This window comes from Trichomonas vaginalis, chromosome V (assembly GCF_026262505.1).
Source record: "Trichomonas vaginalis G3 chromosome V, whole genome shotgun sequence".
NCBI lineage: Eukaryota > Parabasalia > Trichomonadida > Trichomonadidae > Trichomonas > Trichomonas vaginalis.
In genome coordinates this window covers 34,206,932-34,229,838 of record NC_067207.1, presented here as the reverse complement: position 1 = coordinate 34,229,838, position 22,907 = coordinate 34,206,932, and the positions used below count along the sequence as shown (strand labels likewise).

General features: G+C 34.5%; 8 protein-coding genes and 5 pseudogenes across 13 annotated transcripts, besides 1 other annotated feature; 8 read left to right on the top strand and 5 right to left on the bottom strand.

The window, feature by feature from the left end:
- Positions 1 to 19,062: part of a mobile genetic element that runs on past the window's edge.
- TVAGG3_0454650 lies at positions 188 to 590 on the top strand (annotated as a pseudogene). The gene has a single exon. A coding segment is annotated over exon 1 (403 nt).
- Positions 1,400 to 2,558, top strand: TVAGG3_0454640 (uncharacterized protein; the record flags this gene model as incomplete). Its single annotated transcript, XM_051234780.1, has 1 exon — positions 1,400 to 2,558. A coding segment is annotated over one exon (1,159 nt), but the record flags the coding sequence as incomplete, so codon positions are not given.
- TVAGG3_0454630 (DNA/RNA polymerases family) lies at positions 2,702 to 3,553 on the top strand (the record flags this gene model as incomplete). The annotated part of the gene is made up of 1 exon (XM_051234779.1): positions 2,702 to 3,553. The coding sequence occupies one exon, from the start codon at positions 2,702 to 2,704 to the stop codon at positions 3,551 to 3,553; it is 852 nt and encodes a 283-aa protein (XP_051104509.1).
- TVAGG3_0454620 (organellar and viral DNA polymerase type B) lies at positions 4,764 to 5,593 on the top strand (the record flags this gene model as incomplete). Its single annotated transcript, XM_051234778.1, has 1 exon — positions 4,764 to 5,593. A coding segment is annotated over one exon (830 nt), but the record flags the coding sequence as incomplete, so codon positions are not given.
- On the top strand, positions 6,380 to 7,155 carry TVAGG3_0454610 (KilA, N-terminal/APSES-type HTH, DNA-binding family; the record flags this gene model as incomplete). Its single annotated transcript, XM_001287718.2, has 1 exon — positions 6,380 to 7,155. A coding segment is annotated over one exon (776 nt), but the record flags the coding sequence as incomplete, so codon positions are not given.
- Positions 7,669 to 8,364, bottom strand: TVAGG3_0454600 (protein of unknown function, DUF4106 family; the record flags this gene model as incomplete). The annotated part of the gene is made up of 1 exon (XM_051234777.1): positions 7,669 to 8,364. The coding sequence occupies one exon, from the start codon at positions 8,362 to 8,364 to the stop codon at positions 7,669 to 7,671; it is 696 nt and encodes a 231-aa protein (XP_051104507.1).
- TVAGG3_0454590 lies at positions 8,579 to 9,023 on the top strand (annotated as a pseudogene). Its single transcript has one exon. A coding segment is annotated over exon 1 (445 nt).
- TVAGG3_0454580 (protein of unknown function, DUF4108 family) lies at positions 9,040 to 9,459 on the bottom strand (the record flags this gene model as incomplete). Its single annotated transcript, XM_051234776.1, has 1 exon — positions 9,040 to 9,459. The coding sequence occupies one exon, from the start codon at positions 9,457 to 9,459 to the stop codon at positions 9,040 to 9,042; it is 420 nt and encodes a 139-aa protein (XP_051104506.1).
- On the bottom strand, positions 9,496 to 10,731 carry TVAGG3_0454570 (annotated as a pseudogene). Its single transcript has one exon. A coding segment is annotated over exon 1 (1,236 nt).
- Positions 10,761 to 11,557, bottom strand: TVAGG3_0454560 (annotated as a pseudogene). The gene has a single exon. A coding segment is annotated over exon 1 (797 nt).
- Positions 17,999 to 18,964, top strand: TVAGG3_0454550 (annotated as a pseudogene). Its single transcript has one exon. A coding segment is annotated over exon 1 (966 nt).
- Positions 19,063 to 19,516: 454 nt separating the features above from the next.
- TVAGG3_0454530 (phosphoglycolate phosphatase protein) lies at positions 19,517 to 21,354 on the bottom strand (the record flags this gene model as incomplete). Its single annotated transcript, XM_001297980.2, has 1 exon — positions 19,678 to 20,526. The coding sequence occupies one exon, from the start codon at positions 20,524 to 20,526 to the stop codon at positions 19,678 to 19,680; it is 849 nt and encodes a 282-aa protein (XP_001297981.1).
- A 608-nt stretch (positions 21,355 to 21,962) lies between these two features.
- Positions 21,963 to 22,542, top strand: TVAGG3_0454520 (uncharacterized protein; the record flags this gene model as incomplete). The annotated part of the gene is made up of 1 exon (XM_051234775.1): positions 21,963 to 22,542. A coding segment is annotated over one exon (580 nt), but the record flags the coding sequence as incomplete, so codon positions are not given.
- Positions 22,543 to 22,907: the final 365 nt, after the last annotated feature.

The window sequence follows — 22,907 nt, the reverse complement described above, 5'->3', positions numbered from 1 at the left end:
TGTGTTTTGACCAACAAATATTAACCAGTATGGTGGTCCATCTTCTCTATACCTCGGAATGTTTTCCAAGATATCCATAAACCAAGCATTGGTGTTGAACTAAAGATTTTTATCATGAGTGCTTTCTTTGTCGCTTTAGAAACATAGGGGTCCTTGTTTGGATTCGTCATTTTTTACCCTATAAGAAATGGGTTTATTTGGCGCATTAGCAGGAGTTGCATCCAGATTTTTTGCCCGCAGTGGGAACAATAGCCAGAGGTGCATTTGGAATTGGAAGGAAGATTTTGAGTACATTAGGTATACTTAAAGAGAAAGCACAACCTATTATACAAACTGTACAGAAAGGTTGGGATGTAGCACGAGATGCAACAAATCTTATTCCAAATCCTGAAACAAGAGGAAAAGTTCAAGGATGGATGGACAATGTAGGAAGACAAGCAGGAAACTATTATAACAAAGCAAATGACTACTATAACCAAGCAGGACACTATATGGACCAAGGTGAAAGATTCTTTAACAGAGGATATAACCATGCACAACAGTGGGTAAACAATAACCAACCGCAACCACCTCAAACTTGGGGAATGTAAAATTTTTTACTGAGATGAAATGAACAATACAGCATTGAGACAAATGGGTTCAAGATGGATTTGTCGGCTTCCAGCAGTTACACCACGTGTTTGTCAAGTTCTTCCTATACCTCAGGAAGTTTTTAGACCGACTTAAAAAACAACAACAACCAGTTGAAAACAAACCAAACTAAAATTTTTTACTGAGATGAAATGACCGAAGAAGTTGAAACGGTAGATTTGACACCACAAAACAAAAAGTTCAAACCATTGTCAAAACCTGTCAAAGAACTTACAGATGAAGAGAAAAATTCAATAATAGAAAGTGCCAGGTCTGGAAATGCAAACCCTAACTATAAAGTCACTTTTCATAGAAATGGAACGGCTAGTATCTCAAAAAAGAAACAGACTCTCACAAATAAAATATTGAAGTCTGAAGGAGCTTTCGAGACAACAGATGGAAAAGTTTACTTCACTGACCAACAGTTCATTATAGAACATCTCATTGACTTAGAGTCGAAATATTCTAAACTTTACAACAAACACAAAAAGTTGAAAGGAAAACAAAAACAAATGGCATATGATATTTATGAAGATGTTGACGACACAACTGTTCCTGCAAGTGAAGTAAAGTCAGAGGAACCGAAAAGTGACGAAAAAACCGATAGAAGAAGAAAAACCAAAAAACTGAAGATAAACCAAAACCAAAGTTTAGTTTGGAAACTAAACCAAGTCAACCTTCATTAGCTGGTATGGGTTGGCGTCAAAGACTTATGGCAGCAGGCGGTTATGTTAAGTAAAGAAAAAAACATTTTTTTATTTTTATAAAAATGCCCCCATATAGAATGGACAGAAGGTCTGCTAGAATAAAAGCAGAGTTGCAAAGATATGGTTGGAGAGTTTCGAAGAATTTTAAATATAGGAAGGGAAGACCCATAAAAGTCTATGACAAACTGGCTGGTCTTCGCTACGAAATGGATTTGGAAACAGCACGTGCAAATTATCCAAACAGACTAGAGAGGTTAGAAGAAGAACGTCTTATGGACATGCCTTTCGATGTTAGTGAACCTCAAGTTGAAGGACACGACGGCTTTGCCAGATTCTACTGGAAACATGACGAACAATTGCATCCTTTGAGAAGGAAAAAAGGTAGTGCAGAGGATGGTCATGCTCCCATGGAAAGAACAAGATATGCATATGAAAAGTATCGTGAAGTTAGAAGTCAAATTACATCTGGTCGAACCTTTACAGTAAACTTTGACGAAGGAAAGAACAAAGAAGGCTTCATGGGTGTACTTGCTGCCATACAAGACGGAAATAAGAAAGGATACAATCTCAGATTGACCATAACAGATTTGGATGGTCACATTTACTATGCAAATGGCAATGAACAAACAGCTGCAAAACTTCTTGACGCTTTCAAGACTACAAAGAGAGAACAAATGTTTGACTCCGACTCAGACATTTTGAATGCAATTGAAGGAATTGCAAGTGTCAAGTTCGAATGGTATGAACCTAACCCTCAAGCAGTCAGACAACATGCTGGATACTTCCCGTTCATAAATAAGTCTGACATTGACTTGACAAGGTATGGAATTTACAATTCAATTGAAACAATTGTCAATGAACCTTGTATTCTTACATGTCTCAGGAACTCTGGTCTTGTTACAGAAGAGAAGATGAAGTATCTTGAGTCATGTGTGAAGACAAGGTACATTCTCAGAGGTCAATTGGCAAAAATTGCACCGTTGGCAAATGTCAATATCCGAGTCAACATACCTACAGCTAAAGGTTCTTCACATGACGACTATGTTGTTGAGTTCAATTTACCATGGTTGAAGATTGTAATTGTCCACAACCACTTCATGTTGAACGAAAGTCTTACAAACCCATTGTTCGGAAAAGGCAAGTGCAACATTGTCAGAGCTGTAAACATTCTTTTCGAGAAAGGTTTGTTGGAACCAATTCCAGATGACAAGCTGACAGAAACTTTTGTACCAAAAGACGAAACAAACTTTTCACTGTTAGCAAGACCAAAAGTTGTTCCAGACAAAGTTCTAGTACAAAAGAAGTACACAATTCCAAAAGGAGTTGGATTGTTCGGATACCAACCTGAACCAGAAGAACTTCCAATGAGGTTGCAAGAACTTCAAGATGCTATAAACAAACTTCCATTGAGACATCCAATTGACGTCAAATTGTATTGGAGAGCTTCTGAGTTAGGTCAGAAGGTTTTATATGAAACAGGTTGCTTCGACGATGTTTATGAGATAACAGGAGAAGTTTCTCAGAAGATAAGAGACTCACTTGAATTTCCACAAACTGGACCAATTGGTTGCGACAAGTTCGACTCAGATGAAAAGATATACTATGTCGACCTTAACGCTGCATACATGAGGTTTGTCCAATATATTCCAACTGGAATTCCAAACGAAGATGGTGAGTTCCCGGGAAGGAACTATACAGTTGGAAAAGTCATACAACAACTGTATGATATTAGGAAAGCTTCAAACCCCAAACTTGCAATGACACTCAAATTGCTTATGAATTCGACATGGGGATATTCCATTAAGAAACCTCAAGAGATGAAGAGTAAACACTATGAGAAGGTCGACAACTTTGTTGAAAGGTTCTCCCCCTTTGTTTTGAAATACGAGTTCACCGAAGGTCAATGTGGCTCAGTAACCACATTAAAACCTATTGTCGAACATTGGTCCTACCCTCAGTTCGCAAAGGCAGTCCTTGACAACTACAACAAATTCTTCTCCGAAGTCAAATCCAAAGTGAAGGTTTACTATGAGAACATTGACGCACTCATGACGAACGAAGAAGGATACAACAAACTCATTGAAATGGGAATGGTCGGTGAAAAGATGGGCTGTTTTAAGCTAGATAAGGTATTTTCTGAAGTTCATGTCCTCTCCAAGCGTAAGTACTGGGGCATACTTGAAGACGGCACAGAAATAAAACATTGCATGAAATAAAACATTGCATGAAGTAAAACATTGCATGAAGTAAAACAATTTATTTTTAAAACAATATATTTTTTTTATTTTATTTGAAATGTACGCTGAGTTTGTTGGAGAAGACCGTTGGGAAACTTGTTTGTTAGATGAGAAATATGAAATTCACTGTTGTGAGTCATTTGAAGTCAGAAACAAAAAGACAAAAAGAGTTTTAAGCGAATGGGAGCGAAATGACGGATATGCTGATATGAAGATGGGTGGAAAACACTATCTTAAACATGTTGTCATTGCAACTCATTTTATACCGAACCCTAACAATTTACCTTTTGTAGACCATATAAACCATATAAGAAACGACAATAGACTTGAAAACTTACGTTGGGTCACTTATTCTGAAAACAATAAGAACAAGGGTAGATTTAGAGATATTATATTCGAATTTGTCGACGAACTAGAAGATGAAACAATTGAAATTACAGACTATGGCAAGCATACGTTTGAGTTTTACTACTATAGCGAAGAACAAGACTCTTTCTACTTTTATACCGGCGTAAACTATAGGAAATTACAAGTATATTTTACTAAGGCGGGCTATGCTTATGTAAACACTATAGATACAGATGGAAAATACGTTCGAATACTTCTTAACAAATTCAAGAAGCTATATGGCATACCATTTTAAAACAATATATTTTTACATATATTAAATGCTTCAGGTTGAAAGAATACGGTGGAGCCAAAAGTGGCTCGACCTCAAAACAAGCATTTTATGAGCTTACAAAGGGTGTTATGAATGAATTCAAAGGTATTTACATACATCCTGACCTCGTTCATTTTGTTGCTAAATTCAGTAAAAATAATGTTTAGGTGAAGAGGTGACATCTCACCCGTTTTCTCACCTCTTTTCTCACCTCATGAATTTTCATGAATTTCATCGTAAATGTTTTGTCGAAACTTCTTCATCGTAAATGTTTTGTCAAGACTTCTTCATCGTAAATGTTTTGTCAAGACTTCTTCATCGTATATGTTTTGTCGAAACTTCATCGTTTATGTTTTGTCGAAACTTCATCGTAATGAGCGTAAATGACCCAAAAATAATGTTTAGGTGAAGAGGTGACATCTCACCTGTTTTCTCACCTCTTTTCTCACCTCATGAATTTTCCCGAAATAAAAAATAAAGTTAGTTTTATTTTTTATTTTATTTATTTTTTTATTTTGTATAAAAGACATGATTTCAACAATCGGCACAACAACAGTTCAAACAACTACAGCACCAAACTCGTTAGTCATGAATCCAACATCTATGTTGGTAGAGATGAAAAACTTCATTCCTTCTTCATATACTTTCGAAACAAAAATCCAGAAGATAAAGCAGGAATTGTTAACAAGTAATTTAGACTGTACCGCACAGGATGAAACAAATGAACAGTATCTTTATGACATGCAGGATATTATTGACCATTTACCCAAATTGCCTGAAATCCAGCAGCAAAAACTCACTATTCCCGAATTTGACGAAATTGAAGTGAAACCAACTGACTCAGTAGAAATAAAGAAGTTCATACGAAAGGTAAATTATGAATTCCTTGGATTTCATTGCAACCATAAGGTTATGGACAAAGATTGCGACATGGTATATAAGAATGTTTCTGACATATATAAATCTGAAGAATTTAAGACCTACGACAACTTTGTTTCGTTAGTTGCAAAATGTGTATGGGAAATAAGAGATAAAGATAGAAGAGGTAAGGTATGGAATGAACAGATAAAACCAGCAGCTTTTGAGTTAAAGAAAACCATTGACGCCTTGGTTGTTTTAGCAGGTAAGGTTTCAGAATATAACGCAAAAATGAATCCGCAATGTTCTAAATGTAAAGCAGCAATGAGGAAATATAACTACTCCGTCAAAGAGATAGAACGTATGCGAAACGACTATGCTGACTTAAAGAGGGAGGCAGAGAAACCAGCAGAAGATAAAATGGACATGTTGACATTTCTAAACAAAAACTATCCAACAGCTGACGATTTCCTTCTTTCAGATGTCAAGAAGAAATATAAAGAAACCTTCGGCATTGTTAAAACATTCGATGTACTGACAGAGGAAATCGAAGCTACGAAATTGTTTAGGATTTCAAATATACATCGTACAATTCATGTAAAACGCTTATAAAATAACTAGGGTGAGAAAAGAGGTGAGAAAACGGGTGAGATGTCACCTCTTCACCTAAACATTATTTTTTGCTGAATTCAGCAACAAAATTCTGAGTAAAATAATTTTTAGGGCATGTGTCAAACCGTTGAGTTTTCACAAAATTTAAAAAATAACTTGGGTGAGAAAAGAGGTGAGAAAACGGGTGAGATGTCACCTCTTCACCTAAACATTATTTTTGTCTGATTTACGCTCATTACGAAGAAGTCTTGACAAAACATTTACGAAGAAGTCTTGACAAAGCATATACGAAGAAGTCTTGACAAAACATTTACGATGAAATCATGAAAATTCAAGAGGTTAGAAAACAGGTGAGAAAACGGGTGAGATGTCACCTCTTCACCTAAACATTATTTTTGTCTGATTTACGCTCATTACGATGAAGTCTTGACAAAACATTTACGAAGAAGTCTTGACAAAACATTTACGAAGAAGTCTTGACAAAACATTTACGATGAAATCATGAAAATTCAAGAGGTTAGAAAACAGGTGAGAAAACGGGTGAGATGTCACCTTCTACCCTAAAATATATTTTTACTGAATTCAGCAACAAAAATCATGAATTTCCTTAAGATAGAAAAAATAAAGTTAGTTTTATTTTTATTTATTTTTTTATTTTGTATGTAAAGACAGATATGTCAACAACAGAGAACACAACAACAGTTATAGTCCATGAAGCTATAAATGAAGAATATGAGTGGGTTCAGTTTAACAAACAACTCCGTCTCATTCGTTCGGTCAAAGACGATATGTACCAAATGCAAAGTATTTTGACAGCATGTTTTGCTCCAGATACTAAGAAACCACAAGACTGGTTTGAATTAAATAGCACTCATGAACTCCTCAGTGAGTTTGAACATGTAGAACTTAAAAAGATGTACCAAGACAGACAAAACTTACCATCACATCTAAAAGGTATATATGTTCATAAGTTCCTAGTTAGTTCAATAGCAATGTGGGCTTCACCTCGTTATGCAATCTACATACTTATGCTACTTGACGAACTTTGTACAAAGCAGAGAGAAGATATGATGAAAGAAGACAAAAACATACAGAAAAGAATACCACGTTCGGTACCAAAAGGAAAGGAAAAGAACTATAAGTATATGATTTATACTGAAGAGATGGAAAATGAAGAAGATAAAGATATGGTTATGTTGCATTTAGTCAGAAGAAACAACAAAAGCTTTTACGACCTTGCTAAGATTTACAAATCTGACAGAAATTGGTTCTATCGCGAAAACTTACCGATTTCAATGACACCTAATGAAGATGTGAAACAAATAGTTCAAGATACGTTACCTCAAACACACTATGATATTAAAGGTTGTACAATTCTTACCTTCAAAGAAGATTTGCCATTGTTAAAGGAAAAAATAACAGAGTATTTTGACAACTTCAAACAAGTAGGGTAGATGAACCATTTATTTTTACGCTTGACTTCAGATGGCTCAGGTAGCTCTAGATGGTAAATTGGCTTGTCAAATCCTTCTGGCATTCCGAGTCCTTCCATCCGACAGGAAAAGTTTTTCCATCCGACAGGAAAAAGTTCTTCCTTCCAACAGGAAAAAATTTTCCATCCGACAAGAAAAAGTTTTTCCATCCGACAAGAAAAAAATTTCCTGACAACTGGAAAAAAATTTCCTGTTGTTCGTCCGTAAACCATTCAAATTTTCGAAAATTGAGAACTTTTTGGTCGAACTTCAGAAAAAAATTTTCCATCCGACAGGAAAAATTTTTCCATCCGACAGGAAAAAAATTTTCCTTCCAACAGGAAAAGTTCTTCCTTCCGACAGGAAGAACTCTTCCTTCCAACAGGACACAAACGGATGACTGACGTACCACCAACCGACAGCCCCAAAGCCAGAAGAACCGACAGCCCCAGCACCACAGCAGACTTACTAAGACTAAACACTTAGATTTTTCAAGCTTGACTTTTTACAATTTGAACTTTGTTTGCGTAGATATGAATTCTGAAAGAAGTATGAGGGTCTTGTATGACTTTGTACTTCTCCCATAGTTCATGTCTGTCAAACTTACCTGCCATGGACTCTTTCATAAGTTCCATGAAATCGTCTTCGGACAATCCGGGGAAAAGTATGATATCAGTAAGTATTCTCTTTACATCCTTACTTAAACTCTTGGCTGTCTGTACACAAATGACAACTGAGATGTTAAAGTGTCTGAGCTTCTTAAGAATTCGACACATATCTTGTTCTCTGTTCTTAAGCAAAGGATGAGAAGCAAAGTCATCTAAGATAAGAAGACACCTATGAGGGTATGTCTTCCAATCGTACGATTGCAATTTCTTCGAAATGTATTCTATCTCTTTCTGTTTGTTTCTGAAGTGTTTCTTCTCTAATATTCTCTGCATTTCCTCATTTGGGTCTTTAAACTTAGAATTTATATACTCATTTATAGCATTGTACTTCAAAACTCTTCTTTGGTACTTCTTTATCCAATCTAACAACTCAGAGTCTTTTATACATACTAACTTAGACTTCTTTATAATATCTTTGAACGAATTGACGGTTTGGTCAAATTGACCAGAAGTACTACAAATGACTACTAACTCATAGAATGGGTTCTTCTCATCTAGTTCTTGTTGTTGTGCAGCCATTTTAAGATAAGTGAAAGTCTTACCCGACCCAGGTGGTGCAATTAGACCTGTTATACCATTCTGAGCAAATAAGAACTTGTCATGTATAGGCTTTATCTGAGCATTTTCTAACTTCCTCTTGTTCTTATTTAAAACATTCTCAAATTTCTTGTCAATGTCAGCAAACTTTTTTTCTAACATATTTTTAGAAAAATTAAAATTTTTATCTTTTAAAATGTCTAGCGATTTCGCTATCTATATTCGAGACAAACTTTTTGACAGCAAAACATCTGTCGACCATAAAATCTTACATAGTGTAAACAAGAAAGGGAATTTGTTCTAAAGTTCTGTTTCTGGGAATATGACAAGAACCATAAAACATTAAGCAGAGAAGTCTTAATTTGTCAATGACAGACTTGTTGACAGAGATGACGCCGATTGGAAAGATGAAGTCCAACAAAAGTTCTTAGAATGCAAAGAAGACACATGCGCTGTTCTTGAAGATGAAATAGAAAACAGAATAGATGAGCTATTAAAGGACAAAGAACTTTTACATAAATATGGTTGCGCCAAATTTGACATAACTCCACCAGAGAAGAAGAAGAAGAGAAAAGAAAGAAAAGAAAGTAGAAGAAGAGAAGAAAGAACCTGAACCAGAGAAAAAGAAATTTGACATGTAAAAATAAAATTTTATTTTTAGAACATTTCTGGGTCAATGTCAATGTTCTCTTCCTCTTTAGGAGCAAACACTGGCTTAGACTCTAAAATCTTTTTACCCAATTTACCTTGAACTTCAACTATCTTAGACTCATAATATTCATAGTCGTCTGCTTTCTTTGGTTCATAAGGTATAACAAGTTTGTATGCTTTGCCTTCTTTAAGGTTTGAGAACCTTCTGTCAAAATTTTCTTTGACTGCTAACAAACCTTCTATGTCTAAGTCTTCAAATTTCGCACCATTTTTAGTCACAATAGCAAACTTAACTGGTTCGATGTTCCAAACTTTGCTGAATGAAGACTTTTCAAAATGGTAGAAGTAAACATTCAAATATGTGAATGGGTCTAGTTCTTCTTTAAGTCCTGACATGTACTTATTTACTGAGATGAATTTTGCCATCTTTTCTATCGGATAAAAAAATATTTTTTTTAAAATTTACTCAGAAAAATTTTTCTTTGTATATACACCTTCTGAACATCTAAAAGACTTTTGACATTTGCCAAGAATGTTCGTTTAGACGCTGTCATATAACCATATTCTTGACAATATTGTTTATACGAATCGTACAATGACCTTTCATCTAATGACACAAAGTCAGTTTCATCTATGAACAGTTCATATACACTCTTGTTTGCTTCTAACAATGTTTGTCTTTCTCTTCGGTATGTGGAATTTGTCTTGGATTGAACTTAGAAATATCTAATGTCATGAAATATGAGAACAAGTGGTTGTAAAAGTCAGATGTCAAAGTTTCTGCTAAGTCGTCAAAATATTCTGTATCTTGCATATGAGAATCTGACGTTCTGACAACTACATATCTTCTGTCAGAACTTTCTAACTTCATCGGAACACATTGTTTGAAACCATAATGAAGTTTGCAACATTTTCACAAACTCTTTGGTCTTTATATTTTCTTTCAACAACTCCAACTTTGTCTGTTATAAGACTCTTCAAAGCATCTGAGTTCAAAACTTTTGTTGTATCTATACTTTGAAGTTCATTGCAAACTATAAGTTTCATATTCTCAATTGAAGAGTTAAATTTACCGCAGATGTTTTCTAAGTTTGTCATATTCGGATTCGAATAACCTTCTAACAGTTTGCACAAAATATCTGTAAAGAATGTGTTCTTACCTGTTCCTTGTTTTCCAATTATAATGAGAGCAGTTTCATTTTTAGCACTTGGATGTTGTAAGATGTTTGCAAACCAACATAAGATATACTCATAAACCTTTTCGTTTCCATTGCATATAATTTCTTTGACATGGTCTAACCAAGCTTCTATAATATTTTCTTTCCATTCTACTTGTTCATATTTATATCCAGTGAAGATAGAATAGAAGTTTGGAGAAGGTGTATAGAACTTTATACCTCGAACTGAAAAATCTTCTAACTTTGACAATAAGATATCCCAAGCATCTAACATCTTCATGCCAACTTGTACGACTTTTATTTTCTTAAGTTTCTGTCTACATTCTTGTTCTGAAACTATCGTCGCTCTTGGTTTGTTAAAGACAACATCCCATTCTTTCATGACATAACATTCTGGGGCAGAGTCAACATAAATGACTAAACGTTTCAAATTCTCGACTGCTTTGTTATAGTCTCTAAATGGACACATATTTCTGAATGCTTGGAAGTCATAAAAATCTGAAACATCTATTCTGTACATTTTTATAAAAATAAAAAAAAATATTTTTTTTATTCTTGACTTTGTTGTTGCATTTGTTGCATTTGTTGTTCTTGAGCTATTTGTTGTTGAAGTTGTTCTTGTAATACAATACTTTCACCAGTTGCATCTTCCAATTCGAAACTTTCTGCCGTCATTGACAAATACATAGGACATAAAAGTTTTACAGGAACAAAGTTTGCGTCAACTAATGTCAACGTTATACTTGCCAAAGTGTTTGAGTTCACTAAGGTTGAAAATTCTGCATTCGAATGAACAATAGGCAAACCAGCAGAGAAAGTATTGTTTATACGCATAAGTATCTTTTGGTCATAATAGTTTCTGTCGACATTCGAATAACACTTTGAACCTAAGTTTGAAACAATATATAAGATTGGTGTGCTTAATGTCAATGGAATAGACATTCCTTGTATGACACCTTTTCCTGTTATAGGAAACTGTTGGTAGTAAAAACCAGATATAAGTTTTGTATTATAGCTCATATCGTTTATAGTAAACTCAGTCGGACATCCAAACATAATGAAACCTGCTCTAGTTGCAGCACATGTTACACCGTCCTTAAAGTATTAAATAAGTCAACAAAACCTGTTGGTGGTATATCTGAGTAAGTATCTTCAAAGGAGTATTTTTTACCATTCACAACAATAAAGTCTTCTGGTGTCAAAAGAGCAAAACAGGCTTTAGTCGTCATTGTGTTTAAGGTTAGTTTACAATATCGTCCTTGAGGACTTTGTAAGTTTGTTGTTATAGAATTATATGACTCAGGGTTTTTAGTCGTAATAGTATAAACCATTATATCTTCTGCCATTTATATATATTTAAAAGTTTTTCTGAAAGTGGAGAAGAACTTCATCTAAACTTTCACATGGCGTTTCTTGAAGTTCTCTGTCTAAGAAGTTCAAATATTTTGTAAAGACATAGAACTTTCCTTTGTCTACACGAACAAACAAAACAGGGTCTTTCATATCGTTCAAAAGTGTGTAAAGTCCTTTACATGAAATAAAGTCTATATTATTTTTCTTCAAACATCTTTCAAGAAGTTTTGACATTTTTACTTAGCAAATAAATTTTAATGAAATGTTGTGGTCGTCAAATATTTTTATGACGTCTGGGAAACTATACTTTAAGTTCAACGTTTCACCTCCTTTCATAACGTATATCTTGTCAATGACATTGTATGAAACACCACAGCAAGCAATGTCAGGGTTCTATTTCTTTGATGTTTATATCGTCTTGCCTCTGTCAAAAAGTTTCAATAGTTCTTTCAAAATTTCATGAGGTGCGATGACATATGAGTTCACTTTTACAGGGTTGTGCTCGAACCAAGTTTAACATTATACCCAAAGCCTGACAAATCTTCTCCTGAGTTTTTAAGTTTGTCTTTAAGTTGTTGGTAGTCGTTTCGAATATCTGCAACAGAACTTAAGTCTCTGCTAACTTCAGGGTATGTTGGTTGTTCTTTTACAGGAACTATTGTTATACCATCTTCGTCTTCGTATGGTTTCCCCACTTCAACATCTCTTCTTTGACATTGACAACAACACTTTGACTGTTTGTTTGAGTTGGTGAATTTAACTTCACATCTGCCATCCGCCATTAAACCTTTTGAAACACTTACGCTTCTATTTTTCGGAAATGACATTTTACTTAGAATAAAAGATGGACGTATTCGAGTATCTCTTCGAATTGAAGCAGAACAAAGTTTTACAACACACAAACAATACATAATACATTGACAGAATAGTTCTTTATACAAACAATGGAAAATGTTATAGAATAGCAGTCTTTTGCTGAACCAAAATATTTTCATAAAGCAAAGAAAGTTGGTATAACCGAAATGGTGAAAGTTCTTGACGTTGACAAAAATATAACAACAAAACTTACAGATATTTCTAAAGGAAAGTTTTTAATACAATACTATGTCAAAACTGGCGTACTGTCAATATTTGACGGAGAGAAGTCAGTTCAAGAACAACTTACTGACCTGCTGCCAAAATCTGCTCGATGGAAGCTGTCGTTATGCCAATCTGAGGAGCCCCAGCAGGTTTCATCGAACGAATCTTCAAAAGAGCATCTTCCGTGAAAAGTGCTATTGGTTTTGTAAACTTCTTTGCTTCAATTCATCTGGACCGTCTCTCTGTCACCAGTATATTGTATTTGAAACTGTACAACAGTTGAAATACCACCCATAAAGTCTTCTGAGTCAGCAAATGGAATGCCAAGCCAAAAGTTTGAACGGTCTCCATTGTATATTGAGTTTTTGACCTCCTGTATGGGTCCATACTTTCACATATGGCATAATAGAACTTTGCATTTCAGGGTTAATGGTTGTTGTGAAGTTGTTGTTAAAGTTCATAGCATCTAATGTCAAGTTGTATGACCTCATATCCTCAACTGTAGAATATTTCTCTTGGATAATATTTGCCATCTATGTTTATATGATATTTAATACCGGGGTTGTAGAAACAAGAATAGTCATTTATAGTTCGTCTGAACAGTACAAACATAGTATCTGCATGTTTCATTGCAGTTGTTAAAGCAATATCTGTTCTTGCACCTGGGTCAGCACTTTGGTTTCCAACTTCACCTGCAAAGTCTTTGACAGATATTTGGTGTATAGGGAACATAAGTGGAACTGCAATATATTTGGCAGCTAAAGCATTTGAAATATCTGGGTCCAACATATAGACTGCAAGTCTGCTTTCTATTCTCTGCATTCAAACTTTTCGCATGTGAACTTAACTGGGTCCCAAGCAGTTCCAGCAGCATTGAAATAATAGTTTACTTCATTGTTGAATTTGAGAAACCAAAGTCTAAGTCAACTTTGTCTTTGCAAAAGTCACAGACTGGGCTCCACCAGTTCCAGCTATGTAATGAATGGGTCTTGTGTTGGTGCAATGACTAAGTTATTTTTGCTTGGAGTAAGTTCGATAGAAATTTTTCCTGCCCAGTTTGGCAAGTATCTTAAAAACCTGAAGATGAGGAAAGATGACAAAGGAACTCTAAGTTTCAGTTTTACTTTAGTGGCAGCAGTTCCATCTGAACCAGAAAGGTTAACATAAACTCCTGGAACGTTAGGGTCAAGTCTTCTATTTTTCTCAATATTTGCATACTGGTCTGTTTGTTCTCTAGCTTGTGGTTGTACTGAGTTTCTCAAAGCGAACCATTCATAGTTTGCCCATGTTTACTGTTTGAACTAAGTCAGAGTTAGAATATATCTTTATATCCCATGAAAACTTCTGGGCATATTGGTATCCGACATAGAAAATTCCATTGCAACTTTCTTGTCAGACAACTTGGCAGAAGGTTTTATTTCAATGTCTTGTTCCACGTATAAGAATGAGTTGTCAATAGAAATAATATGAAACCTGTCGCAAGCAATATCTACTGTTGTTAGAACCTTCTCCAAACTCACCTACATTTCCATAAGAAACAGCAGTTGTATATTCGTAAGTTCCAGGAACTATTTCTGACCTTCTAATGGCATTGTCGCATTCGTTATACCATTCGGAAACATTTCCGTTCATGGCATCCAAAACTGTTGGCGTTATATCTGAGCGGCGTACATTTCATATGAGTAAAAATATAGAATAGTTGGATTTATATGTCATAATAGAACCCACTCCGACCAAGCTTTACTTTCTTCCTGACTGAGTTTTTAACTCTTCTTTTTCCTTCATTGCCCTCTGCTTGAAGTTGTTGCATCTTTGCATTATGTTCATCTAGTATGTTGCAAATTTCCCATGTCCTTTTTGCCTTTGGGCTCTGGTCGCCCATCTCAGGTAACCTATATCCTAGAAAGATTTTGTCATAGTTTGTATTTTGAGTCTTCGCGTATTGTTTGCATGACTCTTTCCTGAGTTTCCGGTTCAAGCGCTTCAAACAGTGCCTGTCCATATGAATAAGCTCGTTTCCAAATATATGTTTTTGTAGCCATTCTGGTTTTCTTTCCATTGTTACCAACATATCTTTTGTGAATGGGAAAGCTTTTACCAATCTTTCAGTCTTGCGTCGTTTATTTCTGTAGTTGGTTTTATTTTGTCAAGGAACATGTTTTTCAATACTAACATTTCATTTGGTACTGTCCATTTGAGTTTTTCTTAAATATTCATCCCTTCTCGATTCATCGTCTGCAAAGTAAGTTTTTATGACATTTTGTAAACTTTCGTTTGCAAGGTCATGTACAATAGGTTCTCCCTTCTCTCTCCCTAACTTTCTTTCTAAACTCTTCACCAAATATACCATCTCTATGGTTCTGTGTAGTTCTTTGAGATAAATGTTCTAGAACGTCAGGTGTTATATTTCCATCAGCCATGTTCATTTCATACTGGTCCAAAATATCTGCATGTTTCATATCTTTCAATGGCATTAAAGCCGCGCTTAAATACCAGCTATATCTCGTTCACCATTGACTTCCATTGCGTCTACACTTCTTGAATTGTGGTTGTAAGTTTATGAACACCTATCCGGATTAGCTTTATGACCCATCTCATTGTAGTTCCATCGTCGCAGAAACAAAAGTAGGTTTGTTTCCATCTTGGTTAGGTTCTGAATGAACTTTAACAATGTTTCATTTCTATATGTTTTCTTGAAATTTAACCTTTTATTTTCACCGAGTTCATCCGAAGATTGAACGTTAAATGCTCGTAAGTAAAAAGGGTTGTTGTATTTGTGTACATTTTTTTCAGTTCTTCCATTCTATGCTGGATATTTTCATCTGATGTTGGAGTCTTTTGTATGTCGGCAAACATTTTTCGATATTCTTCTACTATGTCAGCCGAATTTTTTTTAGACTCTTGGAAAGATTCCATATTCCCGCATACTCTTGTTGAGGTCAAGATTTTTCGGCTGTTCCAAATCTTCATCTAGTTCTGTGAAGTTAGTTTCCAAAGGAAGGACTTGTTCGTTTCCTTCAGGCTCTTCTAGCTGTTGTTGCTGAACTATTTCTTCCATGTCTGGTTGTATCTGAACTTCTTCCTGTGGAGTTTTTGTACCTCATCTGCTGGCATTTCATATATTCGAGACCGTTTTCAACAATTTCCCTATCTACGTCATCCGCATTCATAAGCTTTTGTCTCTTTCGTTCGTCTCTATTTTTTACGCGTTTCATGACGAAAGTTGAATTGTCATTTAGCTCTGACATCAAATATCTCGGAGTAAATTCATCCATGTATTTGGATGATATGCTATTAAATCATATCCTTAGCGAGCTTGTATTTCCAGGTTTGAGATTATATCCGTTTTGGTGCTGAAGCCATAAAGCTAAATAGGTTCGGGTCAGTATTTCCATCCTTGAACTTTCTAATAGCTTCTTTATATCTGTCACTAAAGTCAACAGTATCTGGGAAACCACACTCTTCTTTAAGCATTTTTTAAGAATTCTTGGTTTCCTTGTTCTCTACTTCTTTTATGTCCTTGCTCTGTTTGTGGTTGTTGTTGTGCAGGGTTTTGAACTGTTGGTTGCTGTGCTGGTTGTTGTGTTGGTTGTTGTGCTGGTTGTGGAGGTGGTTGTTGTGCTGGTTGTTGTGCATGCCTGTGTCTGTGTCCATGTGACGATGTAAATGTTCTAGGTAGTCCTGGTGCAGGTGCTTCTCTTGGAGGGTTTGGTGGTATATAAGTTCCACCAGCTGGCACATATGTTCCATCTGCAGCGTAATGTCCTACCTGACTTTTTCGTTTTTAAGAAAGCATTTACTAGGTCTTTTGGTCTGTTGTAACTCTTTTCTTGACTTTTCACAACAGTTGCTCTAACGGCGTCATAGGCACTTTGAACTGCCTGTCTCGTTGCTGCATCTGTTATTTTCGTCATATTTTGTGCTACTTCTTTTAACTCTTTGTCGAAACCTTCAGACTTCAGTTTCTTTCCAGATGAGAAGTCGTTCACTTGTTTCACCTTACTATGAAGAGCTTCGAAAGCGTTCTTAAAGTCAGCATTTGTTAAAGCTTCATTTGAACTGTCTTCATCCGCTTGTATTTTTGTCCTTATTGACCCTATAAGTTGGGCTGCTTTAGCGTTGGCTTGGCATCTAACCAGTCATTATTAGCTTTTATATATTCTGCGCTTTTCATTGCCTTTTGCATGGCTGCGTCGTTATTTTTACTTTCTTGTGCTAAGTTTTCATACTGTACGGTTTGGTTTTGCAACTGTAAAAGTTTTTCTGCCTTTACATTTGCTTCAACTTCTTTTTTATACTCATCGCTATCCATATATGTCTTCAGGGCTTTTTGTTTTATTTCTTCATCTTTCAGTACTTTATATTGAGTAGTATGGTTTTTCAAATTATATAACATCTTGTTCCATTTTTGCTACTTCTGCTGCTTTTTCTGACACTTTTTTCGCATATTCCTCTGTACTTAGTTCTTTCAGTTGTTCTTCTTTCTTCTTTTCTCTACGTTTAACTCATTGAGTTTCTTTGTGTGTCTGTCATATTCTAGTTTCTCTTTTCGTTTTCACTTATTTGTTTCTGTATGTCTATGTTTGACTTTTTGACATCTGTTATTTGATTTTTGAGTGAACTCAAATTCATTTGACTTTGAGGGTTATAAGCTGTTCCGTCTGCAGCTCCACCATAGCCTGCCATTTTCGCTAAAAGTGCGCTCTTAAACCTCCACTCTGTGCACCAATAACTCGGTTTTAAAAGCATAGGGTTGCTTGACATTTGTTGCAACATAGTGGGGTCATTCATAATTTGTTGTTGCAACTGTTGTTGTGGTGTTAGTTTTACTATTGGATGTTTCAATGCTCTCTTCCTCTTACGTATATTCTTACGTAGCTTACGTGGCATTTTAAGTGAAGTTAAAAAGCGGTTTTTGACAGATGTTTATATGACACTTTTTGTTCAGCACAAAAAACTACTCGGTCAAAGTGTTGTCAGTTTTGTAAAATAACCGTCCTATCTCATTCTATAAGGAGAAAAGGCTTCTCAAAGTATACTTCCTTGGAACGCCTGTAACTTTTCCTGTAGCGACGATAGACCCTTACTTGTCCGGACAAAGTTATACTATTTTGAGTGCTCTACAAAAAAGTCAACAGCGACGACTCTCAAAAACCGTTGTGTAAAAAGTTTTACCGTTGGACAAAAAAGTATATATAGAAAACAAAAAAACGTTTATAGTTCATTCAATATTTGAGATGGAACGGTTTTCCAACGGTAACTATTAAATAAAATAAAAAAATAGAGGGGGTCTCCGTTGACGAAAACGGTTCATCTCAAACTCTTATTTGAAAAAAACAGTTTATTTTTGTCTAATGGCATTCGCTAGCGTGTTCGCTCCAAATTCACCTGAAGAAATTGCTTGCAGACTTTCAGCACCCACAGGTTTAGAACCTCAATATCAAACTGCAGCATCTACACATTCTCCAAGCAGAACAGACAATTCAAATTCAAATTTGTCCTGCAATTCACTCAATCCAAAGCCACTTTCACTACCAAAAACAATACCAAACGAGCTCCGTATTACAAAGAACCACAGCAACGCTGAACTACGCAAAATACTACTCAGATTGTCTGAAGAATACTTCAATTCAAAGCCAGAAGAAAGAGTTCCTGCAACTTTTAACAAAGAATATTGTGAACAACTCAACAAAGTTCTTGCAGACTTTACCAAACTACAAAAAGAAACACCTGACCCATTCGAATTAGGTGACACAATTGTCAACTATTTTCCAACAATAACAAAGATAATGGTTGACAGAACTATATGTCAGCTTATTGAAAGTCTTCCACCCAAAGCTGCAAAAAAAGTCGAACAGCTTTGGGTCGAATTCAAATCAAAGAGTTACGGATATCAGGATGACGAAGAAAGAACGTGAGTACGGACAAGAAACAGCAAAATGGCAATGTCTTAGCTCACTCAACCCCAAGTTCAAACCATTATTTTACTCAGACAACAACACAATTCAAGTACGCAAAATTGCTATTCATTTCGTTAACCAAGCAGAAGACATTGAAGAAGAGACTCTATCTCAGTTTATGTTTGCTACTGCAAGTTTTTCAAGGACGAATTTGGAGGACCAATTCTCATGCATGTCTTCAAGCCACATCAGCAACTCTACGTTGAAACTGAAATAACACTCATGCATGGAATGTATCTCAAGTTTGAAAGCCAATTGGAAAACACATACAACATTTGGCTTTCATACATTCAGTTCGATACACCAGATGACTTTGATGTTGAAGAAGAAGAGTCCTCCGAATTCACACCAGAAGACTAACAATTTTTCCGAATAAAAACTTCATTTATACTAAACATCTTCAGGGCTAGAAGGGGCGCAGCCCCTGGAAGCCCCACTACCTTTTTTTTTTTTTTTTTATATGCATATTCTTTTTTTCAATTCTATTCATTTGACGAGATTGAAGAATTACACATTCATAATCGAACATCATGAGTAAAAATCTTTCACATTTATAGGAAGTCTGTTGAATACTAAGTGAGATCATGAATTTAAACTATAGAAGAATGTATCATTTAGGAATATAATATGATATAACTTCACTTAAATGCATATATTTCTATGAAAAGTCCCTTTTCTAAGTGTAATCTGAATAATCCATTAAATTAAGAATATTTTCAAACCAAAATTAGAGTTTTCTTTGAATTGATACTGATATTACAATATTTATCCAAAATACAATTAATATAGCTATATGTTATTTTGATAATTTTTCCAAAAATCATAGAATTTTTGGTTTTTTATATAAAAAATGTAATTTTTTCAAGATAAATTTTTAATTTCAGATTTTTTTGGAAAAGCCTTATGATGATATTCTGCAAGAGCTTTCCTCCTAGATTCATATTTTACCAAAATAATGAGATCAAATCAATAATAAAATATCAGATTTTTATTTCGAAAGAATTTTGCTGATTGAAACAGGTAAAACGATTATATTGCGAATAAATAACGAATATTTAATAAGATAGTAATAATTACTGGTTAGCCTTGATTGTTTCGAGGCAAGCAGCAAGATCTTCACATACAAAATCTGGTTTTTCCTCGAAGGAAAGAGCTTCGCATTCATCACGCTTTGATACGCCTGTAAGAACGAGGATAGATTTAAGGCCAACGTTCTTCGCAAAAGCGATATCAGTGTTCAGGCGGTCACCGATCATCCAGCTGTTCTTGATATCGATGTCCTTGTATCCTGGGATGGCTTCAAATACCTTTGGATCTGGTTTTCCGACAATCTTTGGTTGGCGGCCAGAAGCGACTGAGATTGAGACGGAAAGGGCATGAGCACCTGGGACAAGAACCTTTGGATTGTATGGATAGGAGTTATCTGGATTAGCGGAGATAAGAATTGCATCATTTTCAATAACGAAACGAGTGGCAATAGCGAGATGCCTGTATGTGAATTCTTCTGATGAGCCAACAACAACAGCGCAAACTGATGGATCTAACTCCATTGTGTGGAATTCGATGCCATCAAAATCAGCTGTTGTGATAACTTGGAGGTGTTGGAGTCTAAGCTGACTAACAAAACCTGCTGTACCAATAACAAATATTTTACGATTTGGTTTATCAAGACCTATTTTCTGAAGATAGGTACCAACTGCAGCTGCAGAAGTAATAACATCGGACATTTCAAAGGAATTGTAACCGGATTTCTGGAAGCGCTGATAATATTGCTCGACAGATTTGCTTGCATTGTTTGTAATTACAATTGGACGATAGCCAAGCTTTGTAATTTCATTGATGACTTCTGAAGCACCGGGGATTGGTTCTCCTGCATGCCAAAGAACGCCTTCACCATCGAAACAGACACACTTCTGAGTCATTTTAAACAAAATAAATTTATAAATTCAAAAAGGTGACATGATTGGTCTCAATTTGAGAGAACCCATCGAAAAAATAAAAATATGTCACTTTTTTATTACATTCGCTCTATTCGTTCTCTCAAAAAAACCTTGAGATGCTCATTACAGGACTACCTCTATGTAAGGATGATACCTCTTTGTTATTTTGAAGTTCTATCAAATCATTCATTTCCCCTAAAACAGGCGTCCAGGATATTCGCCTTGATAAACTAGATGTATTATAGGAACACTTTTTGCTTTTGGAGATTGGTTCTATTGAAACTCAATGATATTCGGTTTATTTATATTGATTTGGTGTTTATCTTGTCTACTAACATAACAGTTCTTACACATAAAATATAAATCAATCAGACACCTATATCTAAGGAATATCATTTGATGAATGCCGAATAAAAGTAAAAAATTTCAAATCTAAGCATTTTCCGTAACTGTTTTCATCAAAATTATCGTCGTGTGTTGGCAAACTTGGACCAATCATTTCTGCAGACTATGAAACTAACTTGCATTCCAAGGGAGTAAATTACATGGTATAATTGTGAATCTAAAACATGTGAGATTACTGCTTTATTTGAAGAGTTTATCAAATCGAGCCTAATCCGACTATTGATCCATTTATGAAAATTTATCTAAAAATTTTCGGATTTTCCCTTTAAAAAGTGACAAATTTATCTGTATAGTTTTTTTCCATGTAGTTTTAAGATTTAAGACTATACATCTTTTAAATGATATTCGGATAGACAGAATTGTGCTTCATGTGAGTATATTATCCAAAAAAGAGAATGAATAATTATGCTCAAATTATTTCTTTACAAATTCTGCCACATATATTAGTTCTGTTGGATGTAAGCTAATTCAAGTTCATTTGAAAGATACACAAGTATCCCTCAAAGAATGAACATGGTTGTGGAAAATATGCGATAAGTTCGGGAATATTCAATCTCCTTGATTGTAAATGAATAACATTATTATTGCATTTAAAAATGTAATTGGAAACTATTACATTTACAAACAATTAGATCTCTAATTTGATAGTAGTAGGATAGGAAGGGTTGTGTGACTTTTTTTGTTGCATCTATATATAGACGATGCATTAATGTATTTATATACTAAACACATTAAAAATTAACATTAATTTTAAAATAATTTATTTTTTATCTTTTATAAAAGAAGCTATATATAGATGATGTCAGATATTCCGCGATTAATTAAACAATGTTTAAATCCTGAATGGAATCAATGGAGTCATAATCAAAGACCTCATAAACGAGTAAAAGAAATTAGAAATAATTATTTTCATGAATAAAAGATTCACTACCATAATGAAATAAAAAATAAAAAATAAACTTTAAAAATTCATGTCTTACATTTTTGAATAATTTATTTTTAATTCGTATGAAATGAGCGTCAAAACTAACAACGTTAAAAAATTAGGATTCACAAACGAGGAAATAAAGGATATATTAGATGAGATGTGTTATGAAGTTAGTAAATATTATTTAAGAAATTGTCAAAAATTTGCCGAGTTATTAAATGATTTAGATTATGATGGAAAAATGAATAAAGATGATGTTATAAATTTCTTATATCCCACATCTGAAGAAGAAAAACCTAAAGAACCTGATGTTTTCCCTGAATATTATGAAGAACGAATTAAAGATGATGATGAATACAATGAAATTGAAAAACTGGAAAAAATAAGAGATGAAATAGATGAAAAAATTAAGGAATTAAGAGAAGTTGAAAAATATAATGAAAATGAAGTAGAGGGTTTAATGAATATCCCAGCTTCAGAATCAGCAGTTCAGAAATCTCATGAAGAAAGATATAAAAATTATGTCTCAGAATCAACACAAAATTTATTAGATGGTGAAATAGACGAAACACTTTCAGAAGAAGGTACTAAATTTATTCGTAAACATAAGTTACAATTTATTGATAATGAAGAATACCCCTGTATCCTACTTTCACCCCCTCTCGATTCTGAGAAATTCAAAAAAGCTCTTAAAAATGTGACATATGCAACTAATACGATTAAGAAAGAAGATCATGATATTTACACAAATTATTATTTAAATAAATGCACAGGTGTTGATAAAGTTTTTGATTTATTAGATAAAATATCAAAAGAAACCATTGGAACATATAAAATTTTGTGTGATTGTGGTTTCATTATTGAAGATACTAATAATGTTTCATATGAAAGAACAGCACCGAAGGAAGATGAAGTTGAAAGGTCTATACCATTCGTTATTAAGAATATAAAAGATATGAAAACGTATAAGCATTATATTTATTCATTTATTTCAGAAAAAATGGAAGCAACCCATAAAACATCTTCTCAT